The 15,447-nt window shown below is 63.6% G+C and overlaps 1 protein-coding gene across 1 annotated transcript in view; it reads right to left on the reverse strand.

The window, feature by feature from the left end:
* Positions 1-15,447, reverse strand: part of STK32C (serine/threonine kinase 32C) — a 74,423-nt gene that overhangs the window by 34,877 nt on the left and 24,099 nt on the right. Inside the window, exon 2 of the mRNA XM_065920165.1 lies at positions 1,055-1,110. Coding sequence (XP_065776237.1) covers positions 1,055-1,110 — 56 coding nt within the window. The remainder of the gene's footprint in view (positions 1-1,054; positions 1,111-15,447) is intronic.

Raw genomic sequence — 15,447 nt, forward strand, 5'->3', positions numbered from 1 at the left:
GTTGACCCCGAAGCCATTCCTCCTCCATTGGGAGAGGCCAGGTGACAGAGACTGTCCCAGGTGCCATCAAAGTCTGACACACTCACCAACCAAGAACCTCATCTTTTGGATCAACTGTCTCTGCACAACCGACAAAAGGCCGGGGTCCATCAGTTGGGTCCTGGCCCCAGAGGCGGTAGCAGTCCTTGCCCCCTAGAGCACGGAGCACTTCAGCGTATCTGTGCCAGGGGGCTCATTTCTCCGGCTTACAACCCCCCGACCTGTAACCCGAGGCAGCAGTGGCTGCGGCGCAGGGGTGTGGGGGTGGGCAAGGGCGACCCGGCGCCCGCACGAGCCTCCAGGGCTGAAACACGGGGCGGCAGCTGCCTCCTCCGCCCCAGCCTCGGAGCTGAAAAGCTACTGTCCTTTCAGAAGTGACTCATTTACAACAGGCCCGTCAGGCAGAGTCCCGGGAGCTAATTCTAACCTTTGCAGAGGCTTGTTCAGCCTCTTGGAGTTATAATTACCCCCGATCTCCAGGCAGGATAAAGCTGCAATCAGGAGCTTGGATCCGGCCAAGAGAAAGTGGAGAACGGGCTTGGGCAGCCTGTGTGGGGCAGGGCGGCGTGGCCGCCACCTGGGTCCTGCCCCTGCCCGCCTGGAGGGACAGCTCAGCACAGGCCTGGCCTCTGGGCTCCAGCTTCTGTGGCTCCAGACATGGGGGGCCAGCCCCCCACGGAGCGGCTTCTCAAGCACTTCCCTCCCGGGCCTCGGGCCGCTCTGTACACTGCTATAGAAAGGGACTCGCGTGAAGTGCGAGTGGACCTCAGGGTCTCGGCCCCGGAAGAGCCCAGGGGCGCACTATCTGCACCCCCAGCTCGGCTGAGGGTGAGCTGAGCTACAAGAGCCCAGAGACCTGGGCCAGGGGAGCCTAACGGTGGTGAGCTCACAGACAGCCCACCCGAGGCCTCTAGCATTGCTGACCTGCCCTGCGGGAGGCACACCCACACCCTCCAGCAGATCCAGGCAGCCGGCCCAGCCCACACGCGTCCAGCCCGACCCACCGCGGCCTTACCTTGCCGAAGCTGCCCTTCCCGATGGCACGCAGGATCTGGAAGTGGTCCAGGTTCACTGCAGAGAGAGCAGAGGGGCGCCAGGTGAGGGGGCAGAAGGGCTGGTGCCCACCAGGGCCCCCGGCCCGATCAGTCTGCCCAGGGCCTCCATGTTGCAGGGAGCCCCCATGCTGCACAGAGCCCCCAACACTGCAGGGAGCCCCCCAACACCAGAGGGAGCCCCCAACACTGCAGGGAGCCCCCAACACCACAGGGAGCCCCCGACACCACAGGGAGCCCCCCACAATGCAGGGAGCCCCTGACACCTCAAGGCGCCCCTGACACCACAGGGAGCCCCGACACTGCAGGGCGCCCCTGAGGCACCGAGCGGTCCACGTCACCCTGAGCGGGATCAGGTCAGCCACGGTGCTGCAGGGAGGGCCTGAGCCAAGGCAGAGAGGGGCCCCGGGGCCGGGCAGCCCCTCCTCCTGGGCGCACTGTAGGGGGAGGCCAGGCCACGCCGCCCACAGACGGGACGTGATCAGAGCACACGGTGCCTACAGCAGCTCCCAGCTAGAGCTGCCGCAAACCCACAAAGACCCTCGGTCACCCCTCCCGCAGCCTCGGGGGCCGTGCCCCGCGGGTGTCTCCGGACCAGCTCGAGGGGGGCCTACAAGGGCCCCAGGACGGTAACAGGGCCGCCCACCGTCTGAGAGAGACCCCTCAAGGCCTCACTGCCGTGGACCTTCTCCACGGAGTCTGACAGCGAGCCCCCAAGCCCCGGGGAGAGTCCAGTGTTTGTAACTGTCACAGCCTCCCGAGACAGGCTCCCCACACGCAGGCCCGTCCGCGAGAAGCCCTCCCACGCCTGTCCACCTCCAGGCCGGCGCCGGCCGGACCCGGGACTGCTCCACGGCTCCCACGCCCCGAGAGGCAGGCGCGGGCCGGCCTGGTCCTCGCGGGGACAGTGCCCCTCGGCCAGCTCGGGACTGGCCTCTACCCCGGGCGCCCGCGGGAACCTCGGGATCTCAGGAGGTCCCCGTGGGCAGTGGGGGGAGGGTGGGGCGTAGGGGCACGGGGCGGGGTGCCCAGCAGCCCGTGGGGTGGGCCTGCGGGGGCTCAGGGCCCAGCCCCCCACCCGCCTGTCCAGTCCGCTCCTGGGTCCGGCTGGTTGCCGCCTGAAGACCCCCGGCTCCTTCCACACCCGACCATGTGCCCATGGTCAGCGCAGCTTGGCTGTTTCTGCGCAGAGCAGAGGACGGGGCCGCATCTGTGTCCACCGCGGGAACCACCGCCGAGCCTGTTGACGGCGTCCAGGCCGCCCAGACAGGGGCCCGGGGCAGACGGTGGTGCCTCCCTCCCTGGGCGCTGCGTGCCCTGCTGCCCCCACCACAGCCCCAGCAGAGCCCCCAGCAAGGGCGCCTCCGAGCCATGAGATAGCAAGGTGCTTAGCAAACAAATAGTGGCTTTTAGAGAAAACCACAAATTCCGAACTTTTATGTTTCCAGCAGAGGAAAATTGGAACGAAGCTGTGTTAATAGAGGCCAGAGGCACAAGGAGCCCATAAGGGGGCTCCTCGCGGGGCTGAGTGGACGGGTCAGCAGAGATGTCAGACGCCCCAGGCACCAAGACAGGTTGTGGGGCAGGCCGAGCACTCCGGGAGCTGGCCTGGCACCACCCCCACCCCGGGCTGTGGTCTGCACCGGCCAGCCTGCGGTGCCAGCCTGTGGTTTTGACACAACTCTCCCCGCTTCCTGAGACACCAGCAGGATGACTGCAGTTCCCAGACCGCAGACCGCGTGGTGGGCGATGAGGGGAGCCGCCCAGGGAGACGCGGGGGGGAAGGGAGCCCAGACGTGGCTGCCAGGCGTCTCAGGAGCGCTGGGGCCGAGGCCCGGGGCAGGCCCAGCGCCGGGCAGGCGCACACGGTGTCAGACCACAAGCCAAGAGCAAGGACCGTCGCCACGGTGACCCGGCTCCAAGGTGGGGCTGGCCTGGACCCCTCCAGGTGAGCCTCAAGCCCGCCCACTGACCAGGGTCACTCTGCGCTCCGGTGACTGGGGGCCCGTGGACCACGGCTCCACCCTGACGCCCACACCTAATCTACCCCTGCCCGTCCACAGGGGCAGGACGCCCCGGGTGGGGCCCACCACACAGGATGGCTCCCACCCATCCCCAGACCCTGCTCACAGCCCCCCGAGAGGAACCCGAGACCCAGAGCCTGCTTTGGGCCCCTCCTGCACCCAGGCCGGATTTGGCAACACACCAGCCTCTGGACCCACTCGGCGGGACGGCACGTCCCGAGAGCCCCCCGCCCCTGCCCGGCGCAGGGCGAGGCTTTCAGCCCACCTCTGGCTCTCCTTCGAGCCTCCAATGACAGCAAAACAGAGACTACCGCGGGGGACCTGTCACAACAGCGGGGGCGTGTCTGCACCTGCAAGGCTGCAATCCGGAGCACGCAGTGAGAGCCTGTGGCCCAGGAGGCGCTGGGGGCCCACGTTGGAAATACCGGTGAGGTCCCCCAGAGCAGAACCAGCGAGAGGAGGGGGCCAGGGCTGCCGACCCCCAAGGCCGACAGAGGAACGTGTGTGTGCACAGAGGCGGGGGTCCCAGGGCAGAGAGGAGGTGTGGGCACACTGTGTCCATCTTCCTCCCAACTTTCCGGCCACTGCTGTGCAGGGCCTGCGGCCCAGGGAGGCTAGGGGCCCGGGGGCCCAGTCACAGAGGAACAAGTCTCCAGCGGGAGGGAGGTCGCCGGGACGCTCAGCACACTCTCCCCTGCGTCCAACACCTCCTGGGTTACAGAGCCCGTAAGAGGAAACAGAAATTCAGCCCCAGCAGTCCTGTCTGACCTTGACCCGTCTCTGCCGGGAGCCTGAGTCCTGCTCGTGTCTGCTTGGGCCCGCAAGGACACGAGGGGACCCCGCGGGCAGACAGGCACTGGCACAGACTCCTCTTGAGGTGGATAAATATTTTAAAACAAGGGTTTTGAGAACACTTATTCTTCAAGGCCGGCTTTCATGTGCAGAGCTGGCCATCGGAAGCCCAGTGGTTGCTAGGAAAATAGGTCATTTTGACCCAGCCAGCTAAGCATGAGTGGAGGGAGGTTTTAATTCTATTTCACAAGGGCCGAGGTGCCAGCACGGGCTCCCAGCAGCACCCACGGCCTCGGGGGAGCCCATAGCTCCCTCTCTGCAGGACCTGGCTTGGGCCAGCATCAGCGGCCTGAGCCCCGGGGTCACAGGCCGCTTTCCTTATAACCCAGCTCAGCACTAAAGCCCAGGGGCCCAGACAGAGCTCTGTTCCCCACGGGGTCCTCGGCCACATTCCCAGATGGGGTGCTTCTCGTCTGATCTCCGGTTTCCCCAGGAGACCACCACCCCCAGGAGAATGCAAGGAGCTCCTTTCTGGAAGCGGGGTCGACGCTCTGACAGCCCTGTATCCAGGGAGACTGACTGTCTCCGTGTCGCCGGACACAGGAGGCCTGGCCCTGTCGCCCTCAGCCCGCATCATCGGTTCTGCTGATGGCCAGGAGGGGAAGGCTGCTGGCAGAGGAGGGCAGGGAGCAGAGGGGCAGCGGCCCCCCGAGTACCCAGCGAAGCATCAGGGAAAAGTCGAAAGCTGCCTCTTGGGCAGCAACCAGCAGACCCGAAGCCAGAAGGCCAGTAATGTCTGAACACGTTTTCCCTAAAAATAAAGCCATCAGCATTCCGTGCACACCTGGCCCCCCATTTCTTTTCCCTCCGAGAGGAGGACGCCCTGGCACCGACCTCTGTCAGGGTTCAGCGCGCGGGTCAGCGCCCGCTCGCGTGGGCCCCAGGCCCCTCCCGACAAGCCATGGACGGAGCACGCAGGGCCTCCTGAGAGTCCAGGTGCAGACCGCACTGCTCCCACAAGCCGGGGCTTTTCTTAAAACAGACAAAGCTGCTCCAGCGAGGAAAGCAAGGCAGAGTAAAAATAGACGGCTGAGTCGTGAGTCACCACCGTGGCTACCAGCAAGGGTGCGGGAGCCCGGGGGTGGACGCTGCCGAGGCCTGGAGGGGCAGCCCGGCTCGCGGCCCTCCGCCCCACGGCCTGGCCTCCCGCCGTCTGAGACAGCGCGGGAGCTGTGTCTGGGGGGCAGGCCCGGCTCAGGGTGGAGCCGAATCCAGGCCAGCCCGCCCCCCCGGGCACCTAGGCCCCCAGAGCGTTCCTGCCCTCGAGAGAACCCACCCCAAAGCGGGGGTCACGTGGAAAGGGTGGTCACAAACCACATGTCGCGTGCTGTGGATGTTCACACCCAAGGTGACTGAACTGACCCAGAAAACCCGTCAGAGAAAATCGCCCGATGCTTCCAAGGCCCGCAGAGCCATGTGACCGCAGGGCGCATCCCGCCTGGCCATGCACCCAGGCCCAGGCCCACCCCACCTCCCTGACTCCCACCCTGCCTCCCGGGGCTCCCTGCCAGCCTCTCGGGGCGCCCACCCCGCCTCCCAGGGCACCCACCCTGCCTCCCGGGACACCCAGCCAGCCTCTCAGGGCACCCATCACACCTCCCTGCCTCCCGGGGCGCCCACCCCGCCTCTCAGGGCACCCACCCTGCCTCCCAGGGCGCCCACCCCGCCTCCCTGCCTCCCAGGGCGCCCACCCCGCCTCCCAGGGCGCCCACCCTGCCTCCGGGGACACCCAGCCAGCCTCTCAGGGCACCCATCACACCTCCCTGCCTCCCGGGGCTCCCACCCCTCCTCCCCACCTCCTGAGGCACCCACCCTGCCTCCCTGCCTCCCACCCTGCCTCCCGGGATGCCTGGCCAGCCCTCCTGTGTGACGGACATGGGCGCGCACAGGGGCCTGGTCAGCAGACGGTTGCCTCCCGGACATGCCGAGGCCCTGACCTGCCCAGTGCCGCTCGTCCTCCAAGGCTGAAGGTCTGCGGGGACCGAGACCCGGGGGGCCAGGGGCAGGCCGTCCACAGGGGCCCCACGGTCAGCATCGTGTTTACTTCTCAGAGCAACAGGGTGCGGGGCGGGCATCCCTGAGTGTCTCTAAGGATGAGAAGGATGGGGTTCTCCACCACCCACCTCAACTCGCGGGAGGCCCTGTGACCAGGGGCTTGCTTGGGTCCCAAGGACGTCCAGAGGCCCCTGGACAAGATGGTGAAAGGGGGAAAACGGAATCGGGCGTGTGCTCTGGCCGGCACGCCAGGTTCCCGAGAAGCGGGGTGGGCACCCTCAGGCCACTCCTGGGCCCGGGCGACCGCCAAGCCCCGCGTGCACCGCCCAGCAGAGGGGGAAGGCCCGTCAGGCACCCCCGCCCCCTCCACGGTCCTGCCCTGGGCGGCAGACAGCAGGCCTCTGGACGGAGGACAGGCCTCCTCTGGGCCCGAGCACCCCTCCCACAGCCCCGGGCCCCGGCTCTGCCCCTCGTCGGGGTGGGGGCTGTCTTCCCGGCACCTCCCTCCACCAGGGCCGGCGCGTCCCTCCCTCTGAGACGTCCCTGCACCCAAGGGGCCCTGCCCATCTGCACCCGCCAGGCCCTTCTTCCAGAAGCCCCTGAAGGGCCCTCGGAGCACTCACTGCCCGCCCCGGGCCCCAGCGTCCACCCGTGTCTCCCAGCTCGTCTCGGGGGGCAGGGCACCCAGAGCCCCATGCCTTCCCCCACCGCACCTCTCCCCCAGCATGGCGCCCAGCCGGAGGGCAGGGGCATGCCCTCACCCCGTCCCTTCTGAGAGACAGACGTGCCAGGATGTGGCAGCCGCCAGGAGACAGAGTGCAGGCCTCTGGGGGCCCGGGTTCCGGAACAGCCTGGCGCCTGGGTCCGGGGGCAGGGGCGCCGCGCGGCTGGCTGGGGACCAGCAGACGGCCGAGGCCACACTGCCCACCTGGGGGCCTCGGGGACCCTTGCAGAGCCCCCCCTCCTTATCCTGGCTCCCGTCCCATTCCAAAGAGTCTGACCCGCGTTCCCGCGTCTGGCAGCAGCGTCTCCAGAGCACCGGAACTGTCATGAATTAGTGATTAAGTCGACAGTCAGATCGATACAGTGTCTCCACCGCTGGGCCCAGCTCCTCCGGCCGCAGGGAGGTCGCCCCGGGCAGACAGGCTCTCCACCTGCCGAGACTGGCAGCCGTGGGGCTGCCCTGCAGGCCACCCAGGGGGTCCTGCTGCCCGAGGCCCACCGCTGGCTGCCTCCACCAGCCAGGGTTTCACCCAGTACCACCAGGAGGACACGACTCCGGGCCCCCTCACCAGCCGTGAAAACGGCCCAGAGTCCCCAGACCAGACATGCAGACAGACAGGAGGGCACCAAGGCCCTGGGTGCTGGGAGGGGCACCCTGGCTTAGCCGGCGGGTGGGGGCAGGGGAGGGGGAGGAACAGCCCCGAGCCCTGAGCCCCAAGGCGGGTCTGCCCAGCAGAACACACCGACCCCTGTCCTGACACGACCCTGCCCCGCGCCCTGGGCACCCCGCCCTACTCAGCACGGTGGGAGACCCCAGACACGTGAGTCTGGATTCTGGGGAGTGCGCCTCTGGCGTGCTGGGGGCCGATTCTGGGAGCACAGCAGTGGGTCCTCCAGGAAGAGAATCGGCCAGGGTGCAGACACCAGCAGAGGGTCAGAGCCAGGCACCCTGGGCGCGGGCAGCCCCCCAGGCCTGCGTCCGCAGCATCCCAGCCCCGACCCCCGAGAGCGGGCCTGGTGGGACACATGATCAGAGCAGGACCTGCACCTCGGGCAGCAGCGGCGGGCCCTGGGCTGTGTGCAGGGGGCCAGCCCCTGGAGGGAAAAGGAGACGGTCCTGACGGCTGCGGGCCCGGGGAGGGCCTGGCTAGAGGTCGAGGCCCGCATGCGGCGAGATGCCCATGTCGGCTCAGGGGCTGGAAAACACCCCATCTGCCCACATCTTTCCACCTGCAGCCTCGGGTTCCCAGCTGAGGCCCTGCCGCCTTCCCCACGGAGGACGGGTGGACCAAGGGCTGAACCTGAAGCAAGGGGCAGTGAGGCCCTGGTGCCTCTGAGCAGCAGGGCCAGGAACACGGACGCAGGCCTGCGGCTCTGCCACGGGGCCACCACCCAGCCGCTGTCCTCCTGGGTCTCAGCAGTGCGTCGTCCAGGTTCATGCGTCAGAACGGGCTTCCTCCTCGGGGCTGAGGGATGCTCCAGGGTGTGGAGAGTCCACGGCTTCCCTCTCCACCTGTGGGGGCACCGGGCTGCCTCCATGTCTCCTCGGCTGTGGACGGGGCGGTAGAGTCCTCTTTAAGGCCTGCCCTCAGTCCCTCTGGATGAACACCCGGAGGCAGAACTGCTGGATCGAACGGCAACTGTCTTTTTTAGGAACCGTTACAGTGTCCCCTGGGCTTCCTGGGGGGCTCAGTGGTAAAGAATCTGTCTGCGAAGCAGAAGACACAGGAGATCCACGGGATGGATCCCTGGATCAGGAAAATCTCCTGGAGGAGGGCACAGCAACCCACTCCAGTGTTCTTGCCTGGAGAATGCCATGGACGGAGGAGCCTGACGGGCTACAGTCCACGGGGTCACAAAGAGTCGGACAGGACTTAGCGACTCAGCGCGCGCACACACACACTGTCCCGCACACGCTGACCAGCACTTGCTCTTTTCTGGATTTTCGGAAGGGGGCACTCCAGGGGATCCATGAGCAATCGGGTGCCCAGGCTGCCTGCCTGGGAAGGGGTGTGTGTGTGTGTGTGTGCACATGCGTGTATCTGCATTGTGTTTGCATGCTTACACACACATGCATGTGTGGTTGTGTGTGCAGAAACCCACCTGTGCCCAGGCCTGCGGCCCCTCAGCCACCCAAGTCCAGGTCCCCAGAGGCCCCCATCCCAGGACCTCGGGCTGTGCCGCTCACACCGCGCTAAACCTCACCTCTGCCGGTGGGAGGCCACCCTTATCCCACCTGGGCACCTCCCCCGCAGTTCCCCAGATGCCTGGGCCAGCTGGGAGCATACGTGCTCCCCATGGGGGCCGGGATGTAACCAGCCTCCCGGGGGACGCACATAGGCCATCCCTCAGTGGGGGGGGGGGGGTCAGGCCAGCTGGGAGCGCACGTGCTCCCCATGGGGGCCGGGATGTAACCGGCCTCCCGGGGGACGCACACAGGCCGTCCCTCAGTGGGGGGTCAGGCTCACACCTGTCTGACCAGACCCCTCAGCACCGGGTGGCCGGTTAACCATTGTCCCTGCCCCACGGCGGCCTCGGCCGTTGCCATGGTTCAGCTTCTGGACGAGGTCGGGGCACATGGGTCTCGAGGCGCAGAGCCACGCACGTCACCACACTAGTGGCACTGAGTCTGATTCACGGAGGAAGAGCGGGGAAGGCCCTGGCACCGGGAGGAGAAGGTCGCAGGTCACACCGGGGCCCCCAACGAAGAGGCCCCCCGCCCCGCACACCAGACGTGGAGACGGTGCCCCGGCCTCGGCGGGCCCCGACGCGCTAAGCTGGAGAGAGTCACCCCAAAGGCCCTCCTGAGAGGGAACGGCCAGCCAGAGTCTGGACAATGCAGGGGACGAGGCAGCTTCCGGGCGGGCGGAAACGCACCAAAAGCTGCGAGTCGTTCAGTTTAACACAGCGGAGTTTATGTGGAGTTCACCTTGGTTAACACATCGGTGTCATTGAACACGAGAGTCACGACGGGATCGGATCTGCGCAGGACAGGACCGCATTTCCTATTCAGGGCGATCGCCCCGGGGGGCTCGGGGCAGGGCAGTCCTCAGCCCCATTCTTTCTCGATGGAAGGGTAAGCACGTCATATGTAGAGCTGGAGCAGCTTTGTCCTGACATTAGACGATGCTAAATTCATAAAAATCCCAGCCTCATCCATCAAGTCTGTGTTTTATTTATATTCAGCCTCGTTTCAGAAAAGGATTGCAGGCAGTGACCCATTTCCTTGGCCCAGCGCCGCCACTGGGCAGACATGGGAGCCGACCCTCCAGCTGCCCAGGCCGGCCCCTCCTTGGTCCAGCTCTCTGGGGACTCAGCCCCCATCACAGGGGCCGGGTCTGGCCCATCAGACAGAAGTGGGGCTGCTGGGTATGGAGAGGAGATGGGACAGAAGGCTGGAGGAGCAGACAGTCCCACACGCTGGAGCCCAAGGCTGGAGCCAGGACACTGGAACCGAGCTGGGCGGTGAGCCGGTCAGGACCACGTGCCCCACGCCCAGCCTGCCCACCTCTCAGGCCGCCCGCTCCTCACTGAAGGCCCTTGAGGTCAGACTCCCCATCCAGCCTGCCACCGACTGAGCCAGGGCCACGTGGGCCTGGGGTCCTGGCTGGCTCTGCATCCTCGCCTGGCCTGCTGGCCATCCCGAGCTGACAGCTCACACCCTCAGCGTCCACTCGGTGACGACCGCCAACGCCCACCTCGCTGAGGTCCCCTCTTCTCCAGGGCCATGTTCCTCCTCAGACATTTTCAATCAGTCTGTCGAGTTCTTTGGAATTCGGTGAGTCTGTACATCAGTTTGGAGAAAGCTGGCATCCTTCCCACATTCATACCCTTCTCTTATTTAGGGCCACATTTCTCCAGACAGACGTCGCACAGCTGTCGTACAACGTACTTACAAGCTCTTCTGAGGCATAACTGACTCACAGCAAACGGAACCCTGAGGGGCAAGGCTGATGGGGCTGAACGCACGCGTGCACGCCCCAGGAGCGGTCCGCACAGGCAGGAGCAGCGGCCACAGGTCACCACTGGGGAGCAGAGGCCTGCCTTCGAGGGGCAGTGACTGCCATACATACATCCACAACATTCAGAATATGTAAAGAGCTCCCACAAACCAATAAAAAGAGAGTAAAGCAACAGAAGCCTAGTAGGTCTTGAACAGGCACCTCACGAAAGGGGGTGTCCTAACGCCCAGCCCAGACAACGGGAAACGGAACTCCACGCTTTAGCCACCCGGGATGCAGAAATAAGACACAGTGGGGCCCCACTCCGCCCCCCAGAGCCTACAGCTACAAGAGGCTGACAAGAAGGAGGCAGGCAAGGGTGGGAGCCACGCTGCTGACGGCAGGGAGACTGCGCGGTCCTTCAAAAACTAGGCCAGTAGCCGGCAAAGTTGAGTGGATAAGATCCTACAGCCCCCAAACCAAAGCTAACTGAAGTTTTTAAAAAAGAAACCCACACAGCACGGTAAGGCAGTTACCCTCCAATTAAAAATTTTACAAATGAAATAAAAAGATCCTACGGCCCAGCCAGTCGTCACCCAGAGACGCACACCTCTGTGCCCCAGAAGACACACCCAAGGAATCTGGAAGCCTCACACCCTGGAGAGCCCCAGACGCCCAGCATCGGTAGGACGGATCAACGCCGCTGCTGTCTTCACACAGAGAATCCCAGACAGAAGGGAAGGGACGGAGTAAAGTCTTAGGGAAGCTACAGACCCCTTCTAGGACTATAATCGTCAGTGAATCAAGGGAGACCACAGGATGCAAGGTCTATACAAAATGTACCAGATTCCTAACATGTAGTAACGAACCATGGAGAGTTTTTGTCAAAATTCCACTGACAATAGGACCAAAAGCATCAAATACACAGCATCTATCTGGGGAAAAGTGTGCGGCACTCACACACGCAACACCATGAATCACTGCCAAGAGAAGCTGTAGGAGGCTCCATCAGCAGACAGGTGCCCTCTGCCCCTGGGTGGGAGCAGTGGGCTCCGTGAAGAGATCACTGCTCCCCAGGCTTATCCGTGGAATCAGTGCAATTTCCGTCAAAACCCTAGCAGGCTTTTAAAATAGAAACTAGTAGGCAAGTACTGAAATTTATGTGGAAATGTAAAGAATCTAGCAAAGCCAATATAGTTCTGTAAAAAAAACAGCAAGTTTAGAGGACTCACTGGATCTGGTTTGAAGACTGTGGGGCTGGTGTGAGGACAGACACACGGGCAGAGGACAGACAGACTGCTCAGAAACAGCTGGCACCACCCGTGCCAACCGGCCTTTGACAAAAGCGCTAACGCAGGCCCACGCTCAACACCTGCCTTTCAACAAAGGGAACCAGAGCCGCCGAACCGCCATCAGGAGAAACATGAACCTTGACAGCAGCTTGTAAAACACCCCCAAATAATTCTAGATGGGCTACAGACATAGATACAAATGTTGCAAGTACAAAACTTCTAGGGAAAATAGGATAATATTTTTGCAACCTAAAGACAGGCAAAGATTTCTTAGATGTAATGCCCAAAACACCAACCATAAAAAGAAAAAATGGATAACTTTGGCTTCGTTGAGATTTAAACGTGTGCTCTTTAAAAGTCACCACGAGGCAAATGAAAAGTCAAACCTAAGAGATGTATTTGCAACACATTTCCAACCAAGGATGTGTAACCAGATTACATAAAGAACACTAGGAGATCAGTAATAAAATGGCAAACATGCAACTTAAAAGTGGGCAAAGACGTGGACAGATGTCTGCGTCCACGTCCTCCTCACAGAGGAGGATATACAAACGTTCAATGAGCCAGGGAAGGACACGCAACGTTGCTAGACACCAGGCGATGCAAACCACCCCCAGCAGGGGACCACCGCCTCCCGCCGGAACAGCCGGGATGGACCAACACACCCGGGGCCACCGGACGTGGAGAGCCAACCCCACACGCTCTGCTGGGATCGGAGCCCCGCAGGTCGCTGTGGGAAGCTCCTCACACGTCCTCGCAAAGTAAAACGCACGCTGACAGTGCCACCAAGCAATCCCATTCCTAGAGATTTACCCAAGAGAAACCAAGCAGATGTCTGCACGGGAACGTTCTCTGCAACCTCACTCCTCACAGCCACCTCCTGGAAATGATCCAGGAGCCCATGTGCAGAAGACTGGAGAAGGAAATCGAGCTATATCCGTACAACATAGAACAGCACTCAGCAATTTCCTTTTAAAAAAAGAACAAACTACTGATACGGAACAAGATGGATGAATCCCTCAAATCCAGTACGGAATGCAAGAGGCCAGAGTCAGAAGCGCACGTCGGGTGTGACTGATTATGCAAGTTCAAGGGCAGGAAAATCTAAGCCGTCACGACAGAAAGAGCACCGGCCTGAGCTCGGGGGTGGCGGGGGCCGCCTGGAGCAGAGCGGGGTCGGGGGAGGGCCCCGCACAGGGCAAAGGCTGAGTCCAGACGAGGGGGGATCTTGGTGACTCGGACACAAGGCTTGGACACTTGTCAAAACCCATCAGCTGGGCCCTTCGGCTCTGTGCATTTTCCTGTAATTAGAGCTCAGTGAAAACGTACGGATACGTATTATGAATATTTTGTAGAGGGGAGTTTTAGGTACCCAACCTACTATATTGTAGGAAAGAGTCCTTCACCATCAGAGAGCAGGAGATGGGATCAGAGAGGCTGAGCGATCTGCCCACGGTCACAGGGCTCCGAGCAGTTAGGGTCAGAGCCCAGGCCTCAGGACGGGGGACTAGTTCCCCGTGCGGCTGGGGCGCTATCTTTGGGGGACAGGGTACTGGGGTGGGCTCAGCCGGCAGGAAGGAGCTCCCGGAGCACGGACACCACGGGAGCATCACGTCACGTGAGCAGCCAGCCCGGGTCCCCGGGGGTGGGGAGGGGAGCCGGGGACACAGCCCAAGAGCGGCTGCAGCTGCTGTGTCTGCCACTCACCGATGCGCCCTGGCAGAGGGCAGCCAGGGCGGGGGCTGGCGAATGCCACGTGCAGTCCCCCCCTTGGGATCATCTCGGCTGGCCGTCGGGCCCATGCGGGAGCAGGTTGGCTCTGAAACCATTCCGTCAAGGCAACCTGGGTGACCCCACAGCGCAGCGCTCAGCCTCGCTGCCCCGTCCCCAAGGAAGGCCCCCCCTCCCCACTTACCCCGTCCCAGAGCCTACACCCCAGAAGGTCGCACAGTTGGGACCTTCCAGCCCAGCCCCAGGACTCCTGACGCCCTCCCCCCCGCGGCTTCTCTGGCTAGTGACACATGTGTCCTGGGCTCCATTTGGGCAGAGCGAGCCGGCTGAAGCAGGGGCTCAACCCCCCTTCAGGAGCAGCGTGCTGGGTGCAGGGCACTGCGGTCCTTTTGGGGTCCCTTGAAACCTGAACAAAATGGGAGAAGTTGGCACTTTAATCCTGGAGCCCCACGATGCACTCAGATCACGCCTGTGCGTGTGTGCCCGTGGCTGCAGCTCTCCACGTGTGTCCCCGTGTGAAGACGGGCACTCAGGTGTGTGCCTGTGTGTGTGTGCCCGAGCACGTGTGTGCCCGCGTGTGTGCACAGTGGCTGGATGGAGTGCCAGCCCCAGGGCTGACAGCCTCCTCCTGCCTGGAACTGCTTCGCTGGGATCCCCCGGGGCTCAGCCCCGGGGCGGGGGTGTGGGGGGAAGCCTGTGGAGGTGAGCATGGGGCCTCGCAGCCGTTTATCACCCGCCAGCCCCGCTGAGAGCCACACCTGCCCCGCCTCCCGCCTGCCGGGCCCAGGCTGGCTGACGGGCTGGCTCATCCCCAGAGGCCGAGGCCGCTCGCGGAGCTGACACAGCGGGTCTGGCTCCGGCTCCCGTGTGTCGGCTCACAGATCAGAGCTGCCAGCCTTGGGGTTGCCCGTCCACCTGGGAGCGCCTGGCCTCGCCAAAGGGGGGCGGAGGGGCACTCACCGTCAGTTAATAGTATCCTGCGAGTCACCAGAGCCTCACCGAGAATCAGTTGGAACAGCTCTCAGACACGCCGGTGTGGTCTGGCGGTGCTTTTCTGACAGGTGGGGATTCTCACCACTATACTAACGAGGACGGCTGGCGGTGCTTTTCTGGGTTCAGTCCTGGGTCGGGAAGGTCCCCTGGAGAAGGGGACGGCTACCCACTCCAGTATCCTGGCCTGGAGAATTCCAGGGACTGCACAGCCCATGGGGTCGCAAAGCGCCGGACACGACCGACCGACTTCCACTTTCACTCTGCATTCACTAAAGGGCCTCACCCAGAGGGCAGCCTCCCGTCAGAAGAGGAAGCGGTTTGTCCCCAGGATTCTGGTGGATCCAGGTTGGGGTGACAATGGTCCCCCCTGCGGGGACTCAGCAAGGAGCTTCCGCAGCAGCAGGCCAGGTCCTCTGCCCTGGAGGGAGGCGTGTGAGTGAGTGAATGATTGAGTGTGCAAGGAAGTGAACAAGTGAGGCAGTGACTGAGGGAGTGAGCGACAAGTGAGGGAGTGAAACACGAACTGCAAGCCGTCCCCGGCCCCGGCCAGCAGGGCTCTTCCCTCCCCAGTGGACACCCTGACCAGCCACTGGGCATCGGGGACTCCTTCTTTAAGATCCGTGGGGTTCTGGGGCCACGTAGGGGATCCCACCATTTGTAAGATGAAGCATCTAGGCTGGAGTCCAGGAGCGGGCTGCAACCCCGAGGGGCCTTCCCACAGGACGGGGTGGGAGCGGACGGGCACGCGGGCAGAGCAGAACTCCCCAGGCCGCCAGAGCAGACGCGGGAGGCGGCTTCCGCCTGT

This window comes from Muntiacus reevesi, chromosome 2 (genome assembly GCF_963930625.1).
Source record: "Muntiacus reevesi chromosome 2, mMunRee1.1, whole genome shotgun sequence".
Lineage (NCBI taxonomy): Eukaryota > Metazoa > Chordata > Mammalia > Artiodactyla > Cervidae > Muntiacus > Muntiacus reevesi.